Source organism: Sycon ciliatum, chromosome 6 (genome assembly GCF_964019385.1).
Source record: "Sycon ciliatum chromosome 6, ocSycCili1.1, whole genome shotgun sequence".
Classification (NCBI taxonomy): domain Eukaryota; kingdom Metazoa; phylum Porifera; class Calcarea; order Leucosolenida; family Sycettidae; genus Sycon; species Sycon ciliatum.
The window spans coordinates 8,542,129-8,557,695 of NC_088648.1; the positions used below are offsets into that span (position 1 = coordinate 8,542,129).

The following is a 15,567-nucleotide window of genomic DNA, read 5'->3' on the forward strand; positions in this document are numbered from 1 at the left end:
GAGTACATGAAAACCAGAGTGTGCAGCTCGGGACTTTTTCTACTATGGGTGTCTGTCATGGCGGAATACCGTGATTGCATCGTATTTGGTGCATATCTGAGGGGGGAAGTGGCGTAGTGCGTACAACTGAGTTGCAGTTTTGCAGGAGACCTGCTTGAATCCTGCTTGTACGCACTACATTACTTAAATTGATGTCAACCCTGAATTTGGCCATGACAGCAACCCATCAAAGCTGCACACTCTGGTTTTCATGCACTCTCGGTGACGCCCATGTGTACAATCATGTATTCGTTGCGGCTATGAACCATTACTGTTTCCCCAGTGAGAGGATATGTCGTGCAAGTGAGCGTAGGGCTCCATGAGTTTTGGTTGTGCGCATGGGAAAATGCATGCAATGGGTGACTTGCATCTGATGGCTCTCTACAGTGAAATTCCCCAGATCCGGACATCCCTTATCCGGGCACCTCCGTCTACATGGTAACTTCCTGGACCCATCTAGAGTCACTGAAATTTGAATTCCAACAAAAAAAACAGCCCCAAAAACTATTAAACTCGGATGGTGAGCCAATATAATTATGGTGAAAAAGGAGAAGGACAAACTGTTACGAGTTATGACTAATTGTCCACCAACGTAACCAGATCATATACAGTCAGCGAGTGCGACAAAAGATCTGGTTACGTTGGTGGACAGTTAAGTGTCATAACTCGTAACATTTTGTGCTTCTCCTTTTTCACCAAAAAATACTGATTGGCATTACAAATGTTTACTTGCAATTTTAAAAGGAAGTATGCATGTTCTGAGTTCCAGGCAATTCCTAGTTACATGCAGTGCTTGCACACAACCTGCTCGGATCCGGGTAGTTTTACTGTATGTCCTAGTTCTTGGTGGATGACGCCGGCAGAAAGTTCTGTCAATGGCAATGCTTCTCGAACAGATTTCGCCAAATATTATAGTATTATCCTCCAAGGCTCGCGTGCCTGGGAGAGGACCAGGGGAATAGAAGAAACGGCTTTGAGTGAGAATAGCTTTTGTCCAACATAATGAAAGGTTTATTCATGCAGTTTACAGTGTACCTCCTCCCCCCCTAACCCCCAACCCCCCCCCAACCCACTCCAACCCACTCCAATGCACGTACTATTGTGGAGATTGAAATCCGTTGAGAAGTCAAGCGGTCACGGCCCAGGGCACTGGCCTTGCAGCCGCGCTCACCGCTGGTCCATTTGCGCAGGGCAACAGTGCGTGCACGCGCTAAGCAAGCAAGGCCGCCGTCCGCTGGTCATTACATTGGATCTCAATATCCACAACAGTACGTGTACGTGACGCACGGTCAGATGATGACACGGGTTTTGTCACCATGTCAGGGTTGTTTTTGTTGGTAGGAATCTGCAATCACGGTACAGCAGTATGCCAGTATGCACTGTACAGTGTAGAGTGTAGAGACTCAGTGTGCTGTCTGTGCTAGTGCAGGGACTATCCCTGTGACTAGTAATTAGTAGTATGAGTCTGGCAGGCTCAGTGATCACTTACAGCCTGCTGTCAACGTCTGACTTGCTTGACGGTTGACTGCTCGGCATCGTGGCATTCAATGCATGAGTGAAGTAGAACATTCTGTGCCAAAGTTATGCGTGGACACGTGCATGACAAGACGTCAACAAGACGTCAACGGTCAATGCAGATCTACAACTGGTTGCCACTGGTCTGGGTCCCCCATGTCTGGTGGACTCATGCCAAGTGCCCACCAAAGACTCAAAGTGTTCAACTAACTACAGTATGTGTCTAGGAGTAGGAGCAGAAAGCCAGAACTGGTTCTGAACTTGACTGAAGAGTCGGACTTTTCTGGCAGAAAGTGCTAGAACTTTGAGAATGGACGAGAGTTGAGCATACGTGTACATGTGCCATCAGTTCAGGTTCCGATCTAACGAACTTCGGCTATAAAGAATTAATTCTTCTGCATAATTGTGTTTGTCCCATCAGGAGTCGATGGTACGCAGGTTGTTGCAGGGTAACCAAACTCTATCTAGGGTATACCGGTATACTGAAGAACAGCTTTATGCATGTTACGCCTAGCGCACTGCCACCAACAAGGCCTCGGAACCGCACCGGCCGGGGCGGCCATGGCCGCCCCACTTTTTCGGCGTTTTTTGTTTGTTTTTTGTTTTGTTTTTGAGCACACTGCAACAAAGCGCGATGATCTCAGCGCAAACGTGGCAAATCCTTGTCCCCGATCGTGGTTTGTTGCAGAATCAAAAGTCCATCTACATGTACACTGAAATGGCACCAAATGCCTGGGAATGCTTGCAATTGGCTTCAATTTTTGAATTTTTTTCCCGGGGGAGGGTAATGTTTGTCCCCGATCGTAGCATCTTCTTGGTTTTTTGCAGGATCAAAATGTCTTTCATTGTAGTTACCGTACACTGAAATGGCACCAAATGCTCGGAAATGCTTGCAGATGGCTTCAATTTTTGAATTTTTTTCCAGGGGGACGACCCCGCACCCCCTTCCATGGCCGCCCCACCTCCAAAGTCGGTGCGACGCGCCTGACCAATAATAATTATAGAGTGGTTTCACATCAGTCATGTGACCAAGTTTGTGTAGAAAGTGATCATTATCATGTGGACTGTGGAACCAACATGCCCGACCGATCATGTGACCCTCATTATGCAGGAATTGAGTGGAGTTGGAAGCAATATGGCTGGCCTGTCTGGTCATGTGATAGATTTACATGTACATTTTTTCATGTAGATGTACATGTACATGTAAAACCACTCTACGGAACCGGTGCGGCAGTTGTGCCCACAGCGGCATTAATAATTTTATCCTGTGAGTTTTGAAGCAATGAAATACATGTACATGTACATGTATGGGCTATTTGGGCCCGACCTACCACACATTTACCCGGAGAGGCCCCCCCCCCCCCCCCCCCTTATTCCATAGCCGCACCAATGATGCCACACAAAAGCATGATGCTAGGGATATCAGTGCGGTGCAGCACTGTGCAGGTGGTTTGCAGACTAGTTCAGCTTTAGTAAAGTTTAGATGGGCGATCCCTTTCTTGCACCAGGACTCCACTCCGGGAGCCGACGGCTTCTAGTGGTGATTGCTACATTGTATAGTATACGTTTCGTGCGGGTCAACAATGGTCAAAGCCAGTACAGCTGCAGATCATTTGTACAGCTGAGAATGTTACAGTACGTCACAATACACATGCACTATACTCTATAGTTTTCCAATGTCGTGGACTCGTGGTTGATGATCAGCTGCATAAAATTATTTGAAATAACATCAAGGAGTCGTAACTGGGGTATTTACCCCCCCCCCCCCCCCCCCCCCCGCCCCAGCCATAACACAGACAGAATCAGAATGATAATGATTGTATTATTATTAGCCATCCTCAGTCATGATACTGATCTACTGATAGCCGTATACCCGTGCCCACCACTCGACACTGCACTCATAACCAAAACGTCGCAAAGCCCACGACTCCCTGCTCATATTCATAACTCATAAAAAGGGGTCAGACTCATAGACGTCAATGCAACGCCAACGGTCGACCGGTAGATCTACGCGGTCCACTGCACTGGTCCACGGCGGGTAGAGTCCACCACAAACATCTACACTTGAAGTTGAAGTCAATGAAGACTACAGTACCGGTAGTACAGATTATCGAAGCAGTCCATGCACTCTATCTACCAGATCTACATGACTTCTGAAGTTCTGTAGTCTAGATGCTACTATGTGAGGTCAGACGAGCCGCGCGCAGCCAGGAAATGAGCGTTCTCCTGCATGACGACTTGCATTGCAGTCTTCCACCCCGAGAAGTAAGAAGTAATAAAATTATTAGTTAGTTCAACCGTTACCGGGTGTCTTCTCCTCTCGAACAGAATTTCTGGACGGAGTAGCAGCAGCAGCTGCTCTACACCTAGTGACAGTAGATGAGTTTCACAGGGTGAGGGACTCACTGCACGACGATACCCTTCTCCTAAGGCTTCGGACCAGGCAGGATTCACGCAGGGTGTTACGACCGATAAGTGTGTAGTGGCACTGCTCGATTCTGGTGGATGGTGGTGGAAAATCAGCCTGAGAAGTCGGACATTTCGCCAGAGAATGCGCTGGTGATGAGCAGCGATTCCCAGGTGAAGATGGAGCCCGGAAAGGAGAGAGATGGCAGGAAGCTTGAGGACTTCTGCCGCGCCAACCTAGGCGAGGTAAGGCGAGAACAAAACAATTTTTTAATTTAAATAAATGACAACGCCATTTAGAGTAAGTATCTGATGTGAAGTGCGCTGGGATAACCAGGTTACGTTCAGCGGCGAGCGTTGGGTTGCTCCAGTGCAGAAGCTAGCCGAGATACATCGTGTCCTCGCAGGGTTAGGTTTCTAGGCTGCATAGGTGGAGGCGTTGCGTGTAGAAATGTGTGAATTTTCATCTTCGTTTTCGGATAGTCGAGCAATTTGCGCCCGTTCATATGCAATTTCCCACCACATTACTGACACCCAATAACGTACTTACTTCCTATAGCGTGAGCTTGTAGCTACACACTTCAACCCTGCGCACGATTACGGCGCTTTAGGCTCACTCCTGATATTGTGACTTAACTTGCGCGCTGGTACTCTCCAATCGGCAGTGTGATTCTATTGCGTGCGAATTAAAGCAAGACCTCGGCAGGCTTCAACTGGGGCTATTGGTCACGGTAATACTGCAAGCTGGCTTTGCTTCAATTCAGAATGTTGGGTTGATAATAGGCGTGTTCTGTGTTATGTGAATTAGTGGTTATGTTTTCCACTAGTTCATGTATGCGTGTGCGTGCGCACGTGTGTGTGTGTGTTTGTGTGTGTGTGCGCGTGTGTGTGTGCGCGCGTGTGCGTGTGCACGCGTGTGTGTGTGCACACATGCACGTGTGTGTGTGTGTGTGTGTGCATGTGCGTGTCTGTGCGTGCGTGCGTACATGTCTACATGCATGCGTGTGTGCGTGCGTGAATGCTTCCGTGCGTGTGTGCGCGTACATGTGTGCGTGCGTGCGTGCGTGTGTGTATGTAAGTTGCAGGCATGTGTATCTGCAGATGAATGTGTGTGTGGGTGGGTATGTATGTCCTGTATGTCCTGTATGTATGTATGCATGTGCACTAACATTTTCTGTCGACGTGTCCTCTACAGTACGAGAACAAGAGTGCTGTGAAGAAAGACTTGGCATGTGTCATTGAGTGGTTCCCTGGTTTCGAAATAACCAGGAGTATTCAAGGTGAGTTCCGTACATTCAACTGTTCAATGGAAACATTGTAGTGTAGTTATGGCAACACGGTAGTGTAGTTATGACAACATGTAGCAAGAAGGACCCATGAATGTGTGTGATCCCGGTAGCCTAATCGGTAGGGCACTGTCCCGGGAAGACAGGGGTGCTGGGTTCGAATCCCGCTCGTGGATCCTACTTTTGCTACATTGGCGCCTGGCAATAGCTCGAACCCACGACCCATTGGCATTGTACGAGTTGGTACGGCATGATGACACAGCCTATCGGGGCGGGGGAGCAGTTTAGCAAGAAGGACCCATGAGTGTGTGTGATCCCCGGTAGCCGCTAGGCTAATCGGCAGGGCCCTGTCCCGGAAGACGGGTGCTGGGATCAAATCCCGCTGGCGGATCCTTTTTTTGCAACAAACAAGACAGTGTAGTTATGGCAACTGGTCAGTGTAGTTATGGCAACTGGTCAGCGTAGTTATGGCAGCAGGTCAGTTTAGTTATGGCAACATGCCAGTGTTATGGCAACAGGCCATCTTTTTCTAAATGTCCAGCACCGAGTACATGTGGACCTAGTTTTTAATCAGTTAATTTTGTGAGATACCTTGGGTATAGTGACAAGTTGCAATGATACTACCTACATGCTACATGCTGATCCAGAAGCTATTCCGTTACCACAAACTTGCATGGATAATAGAGATTTGCGATTATCAACGCCTTTCGGATGCCTGGTCGAGTTCAAAATTGCATTTATAATTATAGCACCCACACAATGTTTGGATGTGTGGTGAGTGAGTGTGTGGTGAGTGAGTGGTGAGTGAGTGGTGAGTGAGTGTGTGGTGAGTGTGTGGTGAGTGAGTGAGTGAGTGGTGAGTGAGTGGTGAGTGTGTGGTGAGTGAGTGAGTGAGTGAGTGGTGAGTGAGTGGTGAGTGAGTGGTGAGTGAGTGGTGAGTGTGTGGTGAGTGAGTGGTGAGTGAGTGGTGAGTGTGTGGTGAGTGAGTGGTGAGTGAGTGAGTGTGTGGTGAGTGTGTGGTGAGTGAGTGAGTGAGTGGTGAGTGAGTGGTGAGTGAGTGGTGAGTGAGTGGTGAGTGTGTGGTGAGTGAGTGGTGAGTGAGTGAGTGTGTGGTGAGTGAGTGGTGAGTGAGTGAGTGTGTGGTGAGTGTGTGGTGAGTGAGTGGTGAGTGAGTGAGTGGTGAGTGAGTGAGTGGTGAGTGAGTGGTGAGTGAGTGGTGAGTGAGTGGTGAGTGAGTGGTGAGTGAGTGGTGAGTGAGTGGTGAGTGAGTGGTGAGTGTGTGGTGAGTGAGTGAGTGAGTGAGTGGTGAGTGAGTGGTGAGTGAGTGGTGAGTGAGTGGTGAGTGTGTGGTGAGTGAGTGGTGAGTGAGTGGTGAGTGTGTGGTGAGTGAGTGAGTGGTGAGTGAGTGAGTGGTGAGTGAGTGGTGAGTGAGTGAGTGAGTGGTGAGTGAGTGGTGAGTGAGTGGTGAGTGAGTGGTGAGTGTGTGGTGAGTGAGTGGTGAGTGAGTGGTGAGTGTGTGGTGAGTGAGTGAGTGGTGAGTGAGTGAGTGGTGAGTGAGTGGTGAGTGAGTGGTGAGTGAGTGGTGAGTGAGTGGTGAGTGAGTGGTGAGTGAGTGGTGAGTGAGTGGTGAGTGAGTGGTGAGTGAGTGGTGAGTGAGTGGTGAGTGAGTGGTGAGTGAGTGGTGAGTGAGTGGTGAGTGAGTGGTGAGTGAGTGGTGAGTGAGTGGTGAGTGTGTGGTGAGTGAGTGGTGAGTGAGTGGTGAGTGAGTGAATGGTGAGTGAGTGGTGAGTGTGTGAGTGAGTGGTGAGTGAGTGGTGAGTGAGTGAGTGGTGAGTGAGTGGTGAGTGAGTGGTGAGTGAGTGGTGAGTGAGTGGTGAGTGAGTGGTGAGTGAGTGGTGAGTGAGTGGTGAGTGAGTGGTGAGTGAGTGGTGAGTGAGTGGTGAGTGAGTGGTGAGTGAGTGGTGAGTGAGTGGTGAGTGAGTGGTGAGTGAGTGGTGAGTGTGTGGTGAGTGAGTGGTGAGTGAGTGGTGAGTGAGTGAGTTGTGACTTATCACAGTGTGCTCTTTCTATTCTCTGCTGTGTTTTTAGACGCTGATTGAATATTTATTTCCCCTGTTTTGTTTGTCTGTGTGTCTGTTTGCTTGTCTTGTTTGTTTTGGTTTCTCTGTTTGTTTTGGTGTGTCTGTTTGTTTTGGTTTGTCTGTGTTCTTTCTTGTGTGTTGTTTTGTTGCTTGTTTTGTTGTTTGTTTTTTTGTGTGTGTTGCTGGCTGTTTGTTTTGCTTGATTTGCGTTGCAGTGGACAGTGATTTTCGCACGCACACATATGCTATTCTTGAAGGCTGTCTGCCGATAACATACAAAGGTACGTGCTAATACACACTGCTATGTAGATATCTGTTCACATGCTCTACACGTGTGCAAGGATGTGTGTGTTTGTGTGTGTGTGTGTTTGTGTGTGTGTGTGTGTGTGTGTGCGCGTGTGTGTGTGTGTGTGGGTTGTGATGTGAAGGCGCGCTCGTTGTCATGTTCTTCACGAACATCCGTCAAAGTGCAGCTGATTGTTAATGTTCAAATCCCCACTCTGGTCTGTGTCTATGGTCATTGACCGTGAAACCTGGCATTGGCAAGTGGAACACTCGAAATCTAGACTTGCCTTGCCTGTACATCTACTCTGCAAGGGCATGCAATGGTATGTAGAGTGAGCTTAGTACTTTCAGTAAACGTCATTTGTGTTCCTGTTCATTGTGGTGTGCTGTACTGTGCTAGGTAACGTGTATAACATCCCCCTGATGGTGACGTTTGATCACAAGCACCCTGAGATGCCACCCTACTGCACAGTCAGGACCCCAGGGAATATCTGTGTCAGGCCAACCCGCCACGTGGACGCGTCCGGGACTGTCGTGGCGCCTTACCTGCGCCGATGGACAGAGGTAGGACATCTACTCTGTGTGTGTGTGTGTGTGTGTGTGTGTGCGCGTGTGTGTGTGTACATGTGTGTGCGCGTGCGTGTGTGCGCGTGTGTGTGTGTGTGTGTGTGTGTGTGTGTGTGTGTGTGTGTGTGTGTGTGTGCGTGTGTGTGTATATATATATATACATGGTGTGTGCATGTGCGTGGTGTGTGTGCCCTCTAGATCAGCTGTGTACTCATCACTAGGTATAGACTGGCGTGGTGGCAGGGTACCGCATACAATACACACGTACAATACACACGTACAATACACACGTACAATGCTGTTACCATTACAAAAACGATGTACCCCTTATCACCAAGAAATGTGTTTAACCCTGGCCGTGGTATTGCCGATCACTGGTCACTGCTAAGGCTGTGTTTACATGAGGCGCTTCAACCTGGGTTGCACTCCATCCGGGTTGACATTTTTCTCACGTAAACACAGCCTTAGTGGTAGGTGTGATCAATCGGTGCTGTATCTTCTGTGTTCAGGCTTTGTTACCTGATTCCACGAGAATGTTAAAGTCGCAATGCACATAATACTAACACTCTGTCACACACTCCATATCGCGTTATATATTCAGGGGCGTCAGACACGGTACGGTCACAACGGCATTCACCGTACCACTTTTTGCCCCAGGTACCCCCTGTATCAATAAAATACACTGATCTGGGCTCTAAATTTCCAAACATGTCGGCTCAGCAACCCCTCCCCCACGAGTAAATTGTACTTCAGATGGCTAACCGGACCACACTAAAATAACTTCCGACGCCCCTGAATTATCACATGGTAATTGTTACGCTGGGCTTGCCACGTTCATGGTATGAAGCAATACTTTCAGGGCAGGGTCAGTATCAATTTTCGTCTGACGATCGATTCAGTGCGTGAAACTCAGAGTGACGAAAAAAGCAACTGCTTGTTTTTCTGTCTGTGTACCCTCTGTGTTCCCATTGCTTGCAGTCCGAGTCGAGTGTGTGCGGCTTGCTGGAACACTTGCAGGCAGTGTTTGGAGAATCGTGCCCCGTCTACTCCAAGACCTCAGACCCGGGCTCTGGCTCGCACCCCTCGCCAGTGACACAGCGGCGTCACGCTGATCATAGCGGTGAATTTGAACTGGCAGAAGTGGCAGAAGCAGCCATGGCAACAACAACAGCAAAAGCCACCATGGCACCAACAACAGCAGCAGCCACGGCAACAGCAGCAAAAACAGCAACCGTGGCAAAAGCAGCAGCAGCAGGAACTATGGCAACAACTGCTAAAGGAACCATGGCAACAACAGCAGCAGAAACCAAGACAACGGCGGCAACTGTGGAAACAACGGCGGTAGCACATGAAGACATAGTCGTTACCGAGTTGCTAGCGGCAACCCCGAATGACAACAGTGCTAAACCCACACTTAGTACAGCAGAGTCTCTGCCAGCTCATGATAATACACATGCAGCATTTGTTCGCGATGGAGCTGTCGTTGATGCAGCAGAAGCAGCAACACCAGCAGCTCCGGGACTAGATGCTACTGCGGGCTCGGCCGGTGCCAAGCCAAGCGTGCTTCCACGGCGACGTCAGCCGTCGGTGAAGAATCTGCGGATTGAGAAATCGCGCCCTGACCAGTCGCCGAACGTCATGACTCTGCGATCACCGTCGCCACCACGCGGCAGCGATGTACCTCTTGACGAGAAACTCATTGTCAGAGCTAGAACAGGAAACACGGCAGCGCCGCACCACCTCGGCCAACGACCAGCTCCGCACCATGGCGAAAAGCATTCCCGCCGCCGCACATCTCGTAAAGCTGGGACAGCCGACGAGAGAGACGAAGGGCCCTGCGTCAAGATGGTGCACGGTGAAACCCAAATCAAGTGGCCGGAGCATAAGATGCAGTCATTGCCGAGGGCTGGGCCACATGCCGCGCCAGCAGCGTTTATCAATGAGCCCGCAGCAACACCAGCAGCGACAGCAACAGCAACAGAAGTGCCAGCAGCAGCCATAGGAGTTCCTCTGGTGCCATCGTCAGGAGGCGTGCTAATCCCGTTTCTCTTACCCCCAGCACCAAGAAACCAATATATACGACAACGCATACCAGCAATCCAACCGCATGTGTACGCACTGCCTAGACCAGCTTCATCAAAGGAAGCATCAGCAGCAGTACCTGCAGAATTATCATCATCAGCAACAGCAACAGCAACAACAGCAGCTGACACTACATCCCAGTCATCCTCTAATGCATCTGAAGATAGTCGAGATCGATTGCTGCAGAGCTCGGCATGCGTGGATCGGAAGCCGTGCATCAGAGACCTACTGAATCCCAAGTTGACACAGGTAAGGATCAGCCATGTTGTCTGCAGTGCATGTAGTATTTGTACAGTTGACACTGTGCTGCATACTTGGAATTGCTCTGTTCCAGGCTCACACAGTGTGACATCATACATTGACCTATCCACAGCAATGAGCTCATCCCGGTGTGTGACACACACCGGGATGAGCTCATCCCTGTGGATAGGTCAATGTATAACGTCGCTAGTGCCCTGAGTGATTGCATGGTCTTGGTATCGGTGTAGAGTGGGGTGCGCTGAAAAATGCGATCACCAAAGACTAGGCAATGGCTAGCGACAACTTCAGGTTATGCACATCTAGCGGTCACTAGCACATCTAGCGGTCACTTATTAGCGTGCTATGTACAGCTAGCTGAACCAAGTATGGGAAATTGAAAGGTTCTGATTCTGAATGTAAAATACAGAGGCTCAGCCAGGCATCATGTGTCACGGCATGACGTAGTCTGCCTTTGGCAAGGCTCGGCGCTAGCAAGAGTACATAACCCCCCAGAGTGAGCAACGCCTGATCCAGCTCTGCATAGAATATTGGTCGAGCGTAATCGGATCTTTGCGTCATAATACCATACACATCTGAGGGGAACCCGGGGAGTCGCGGGTACTCTTGGCTTAAAAACAACGGTGCCCTGCCTCGAGACCGGCCTTGCGGTGGTGTGAAGTGTACGCATGCCATCAGAAGATCCGATTCCGCTCGACCAAGACCCTATGCAGAGCTGGATCAGGCGTTGCACACTCTGGGGGGTTATGTACTCTTGGGGGGTTATGTACTCTTGGGGGGTTATGTACTCTTGGGGGGTTATGTACTCTTGGGGGGTTATGTACTCTTGGGGGGTTATGTACTCTTGGGGGGTTATGTACTCTTGGGGGGTTATGTACTCTTGGGGGGTTATGTACTCTTGGGGGGGTTATGTACTCTTGGGGGGGGGGGGGGGGTTATGTACTCTTGCTAGCGATAGTGATATACAATACTAGTAACACAAGTCTCGTTGTGTGGATTGACATACAAGTACTGCCGTGGATATGGAAATCCAGTCGCAGGTCAAGCGGCCCAGGGTACTGCCCATGCAGCCGTGAGTAAGCAAACAACCAGCACGTGCACTGCATGCAAAGTTCTGTATGCACTGAGGGCACCGGCCCCGCGTCATTCGACCGGATTTCCGTGTTCACGATGGTACATGCATCGTGGATTGGGACACCTGTATGGTATGAAGTGCATACCAATGCTGCACTGCACTCTAGGATAGTAAAGATGATACGTTGTTGACTCAGTAGCCTCACGGGAAACGTGGCCTAGTAAGGTGCGTGTGTGTGTGTGTTCACGTGTGTGTTCCTAAACGCCCATGTATGTTCATATAATTATGTTCATGTGTGTTCATATATGTCCATGTGTGTGTCCATGTGTGTGTTCACGTGCGACGGTGTGCATGCCTACGTGCTGTCAGATTGGCGAGAAACTGGATCTGGAGAATTGTGTTGTGGATTTCGAGCCAGTCATCGAGACGGCTAACTGGAGCGTCGTCGACACGCCGTGCGTGCGTACCAGGAACACGGTCAGAGTGCACGACAGCAGCGCAGCTATCCTCGTCGTATGGTTTGGCAACGACAAGTTTGTTCGCAGGGCATTCACGCCACGCGCAACGGTAAATCTGTGGAACGTACACATGAAAGAATACGGTCCAACACGCTACATCGGCCTGGACAATAACTCCAAAGTCGCCGTGGTGGCCAGATCAAGCAATGACGTCGTTGTTCCGACCACTCTGACTGTTCCTGCTGCACCAGCTGCCGCGAGTACTGGTAGTCCTGGCGTTGCTTCGTCGAGTGCCCATGGTGCCACGGTGAGACGTCCTCCGCCTGCTACCCGGGCTGACCGGGACGATTCTCCTGCTTTGATCCGCGGGCTTGTGGTGTCGGTGCTGTCGCAGTCGCACATCACCTGCCCACAGTGCCAGGGTGTGCTTGTCAGCGATGCCAATGACCGTTGCCATGATGCTGCTGGCAGCAACCAAGGCAACAGTAGCCAAGGGAATAACAGTTTGATCATTCGCTGCCAGCACTGCCGAGCCAAAGTACTGCGTAGCGCTGCAGAGCCAGTCTGGAAGATGACATTAGCCCTGAAGAACGACACCGGAACCCACTCTGTTCTCGTCGTCGCCGACAACGAATTCCTGCAGCGATTCTCCTCCGCAGATGGCCAGCAAAGCATCGATGAGATTGAGGATTGTCTGCTACTGGGAAAGTACACCCTGGTGGTTGCTTTGCCATCTGCTGGTTCCGGGCCCGCGCATGTGGTGGAGGTTAGTCGGTCTGGCTCTGCCTAGGTTGAAGCTGCCACTTCTCTTGGCGTCACTGTCATTGCTCTGTTGTATTGCCCCAGTAGCAATTTTTTTCCTTCAGATGACGTATGACTGCTTGATGTGAACTGTCTGCCTGCTAGGCAATTATGAGCCAGTAAAGATGCACCATCTGCAAATGCTGCCCCCCACCCCTATAAACCGAACAAACAATATAAACACACATGATCCTATAGGGAACTGCTTCTCTGTACCAAAAAAATCTGCTCGCCTTACCGGGCCTTTTCCCCGCATACTGAGCACCAAATATTTCTGATCTTAGAGTATCCTATCGTGTATTTAGCTAGTGCCACTCTCCTATGTGTGCCGCAGTGGTTGGTTGCCATTGTAAGGTACAGTCAGACCTCGCTTAACCGCTCACATCCGTTTTCCACACAAATATCCGGATAGGCGAGGGAGCCGCATAATCGAACACACGTACTGTATGTATGCATGACATGTGCTGTAAGTCGGTGACCAGCGACTTTCTTCCGGATGGCATGCCAGGGATCCGGATAAAAGAGGACCGGATAAGCGAGGTCTGACTGTACTGTATCCATGCAATACCTGCTGCCGGATTCTGGATCTGAGCTGACATTCCTAGGAGCAGTGAGCAGGCACTCCCCATGTCTTTTGGCCCCATGTCTTCCGTCCCATGTCTTTGGTCCAGGCTGCTGTAGCGTTTCCGTTGTGTTCATGCATCTTTGATTATGATATTATAAGGTTTGATGTCTAGACTAGAAGCTCCTTGTGGACAGTTCTTGCGCACATTGGATGCTACACTTTGTTTGCTGAGATGATGACTCAGTGTTACTGTATTTTTTATTTTTTATTCTCACAACTTGGCCATAGGCCAGATGGTATCCTTCTCATGAACTGCTTGCTGCTTGGCTTCTTGCCTGTGGTCTTGATACAAGCAATGAGAGGACGAACAAGTGTTTAAACTCTGAGTTTCACGCACTATTATTAAAGCGATCATCAGAAAACAGTACTGACGATCGCTTAGTGTGTGAAACTCAGAGTTAAAACACTTGTTCCGTCCTCTCATTGTTTGAACTAGCTCTGCCTCTCGGTATCGAGCACGCTCTTGGATAGCCTGGAACCTCTGTGTTTTTTGTTGTCTTGATACAGTAAAACCTGAAACTAAACACCACCGTGACTAGCGCCCAGCCTGGTACTACAGACCACTTTGCCAGGCATGGGCGGTCTCACATAATTATATTATTATGGTTTCTCTGGCCCCAAGGGGTGGTCGTTAGTCACAGGTTTTACTGTAGTACCATTTCACACCTTCATTATGAATTGAGTTGTTAACGCTGTGACGTAGAAGCTATCGGACCGTACCAACATCGTTGAGTTGTTAACCCTGTGACGTAGAAGCTGTCGGACCGTACCAACATCGTTGAGTTATTAACGCTGTGACGTAGAAGCTGTCGGACCGTACCAACATCGTTGAGTTGTTAACGCTGTGACGTAGAAGCTGTCGGACCGTACCAACATCGTTGAGTTGTTAACGCTGTGACGTAGAAGCTGTCGGACCGTACCAACATCGTTGAGTTGTTAACGCTGTGACGTAGAAGCTGTCGGACCGTACCAACATCGTTGTTGTTGTTGTCGTCATCACTGTACATTGTCTGCTCTGGCATTTCAAAACTAACCCAGCTAGCACACGTACATGTACCTGGGCACAGCTCTTCCAAGCGGGTCAGAACTGGGTCAGAACTGGGTCAGAACTGGGTAAGAACTGGGTAAGAACTGGGTCAGAACTGGGTCAGAACTGGGTCAGAACTGGGTCAGAACTGGGTAAGAACTGGATAAGAACTGGGTCAGAACTGGGTCAGAACTGGGTAAGAACTGGGTCAGAACTGGGTCAGAACTGGGTCAGAACTGGGTAAGAACTGGGTCAGAACTGGGTCAGAACTGGGTAAGAACTGGGTCAGAACTGGGTCAGAACTGGGTCAGAACTGGGTCAGAACTGGGTCAGAACTGGGTCAGAACTGGGTAAGAACTGGGTCAGAACTGGGTCAGAACTGGGTCAGAACTGGGTCAGAACTGGGTCAGAACTGGGTAAGAACTGGGTCAGAACTGGGTCAGAACTGGGTCAGAACTGGGTCATAAAAAAAATTAAAAAAAGTAAATTATCGTATCCGTTCCCGAAGGGAACTCACGACGGCCGCTAACACCCGATAAACCCTGGGTCAGAACTGGGTCAGAACTGGGTCAGAACTAGGTACGTTCAAGTGCGGCTACTGTGCATGTACATCGGGGAGGCGTAAATACTTTAGGACTCATCATTATGACGTGGTACAGTGTATTCCCAACCGGGGTCACGAGTGACCCGGTGTTCTTTTCCAGACGGGTCGAAGTACCCCCCAGCCGGGTCGCTGACCCGGCTGACGCTGCCATGCTCTGGAGCAGACACTGGTCAAAGACTCATGTGTGTGTGTGTGTGTTGTGTGTGTGTCTGAGACCAGGACACCCAACACTTGCGACATACTTTCTCCCGGAGTTTTTCAAGACTTACTTAACAGGGTTCTAGCCAAAGGGGGGTAGGGGGCGCAGCGCCTCCCTACCCCCCTTTGCGCACCCCCCTTTGAAAAAGTGCCACCCGTACTCATTTTCCGATTTTTGTGTTTTTTCACGCCATTCAATGAAAATACAGTCGACAGTCACTACTAGAGGGTTCATAAAGACACATTTGTGAGGGGTGAAG

General features: G+C 49.8%; 1 protein-coding gene across 1 annotated transcript; it reads left to right on the forward strand.

Moving 5' to 3' along the window:
* The first annotated feature begins 3,789 nt into the window (after nucleotides 1-3,789).
* On the forward strand, nucleotides 3,790-13,730 carry LOC135819284 (uncharacterized). Its single transcript, XM_065332460.1, has 6 exons — nucleotides 3,790-4,206; nucleotides 5,156-5,240; nucleotides 7,543-7,608; nucleotides 8,013-8,176; nucleotides 9,158-10,510; nucleotides 11,964-13,730. The coding sequence occupies exons 1-6, from the start codon at nucleotides 4,060-4,062 to the stop codon at nucleotides 12,840-12,842; spliced, it is 2,694 nt and encodes an 897-aa protein (XP_065188532.1). The 5' UTR covers nucleotides 3,790-4,059; the 3' UTR covers nucleotides 12,843-13,730.
* The last annotated feature ends 1,837 nt before the right edge of the window (nucleotides 13,731-15,567 follow it).

Excerpts from the sequence above, each read along its gene's own strand:
- LOC135819284 (XM_065332460.1), top strand. The coding sequence starts at position 4,060 with ATGGTGGTGGAAAATCAGCCTGAGAAGTCGGACATTTCGCCAGAGAAT. Across the intron at positions 4,207-5,155 it reads GCCGCGCCAACCTAGGCGAG|TACGAGAACAAGAGTGCTGT; the intron begins GTAAGGCGAGAA and ends TGTCCTCTACAG. Across the intron at positions 10,511-11,963 it reads TGAATCCCAAGTTGACACAG|ATTGGCGAGAAACTGGATCT; the intron begins GTAAGGATCAGC and ends ACGTGCTGTCAG.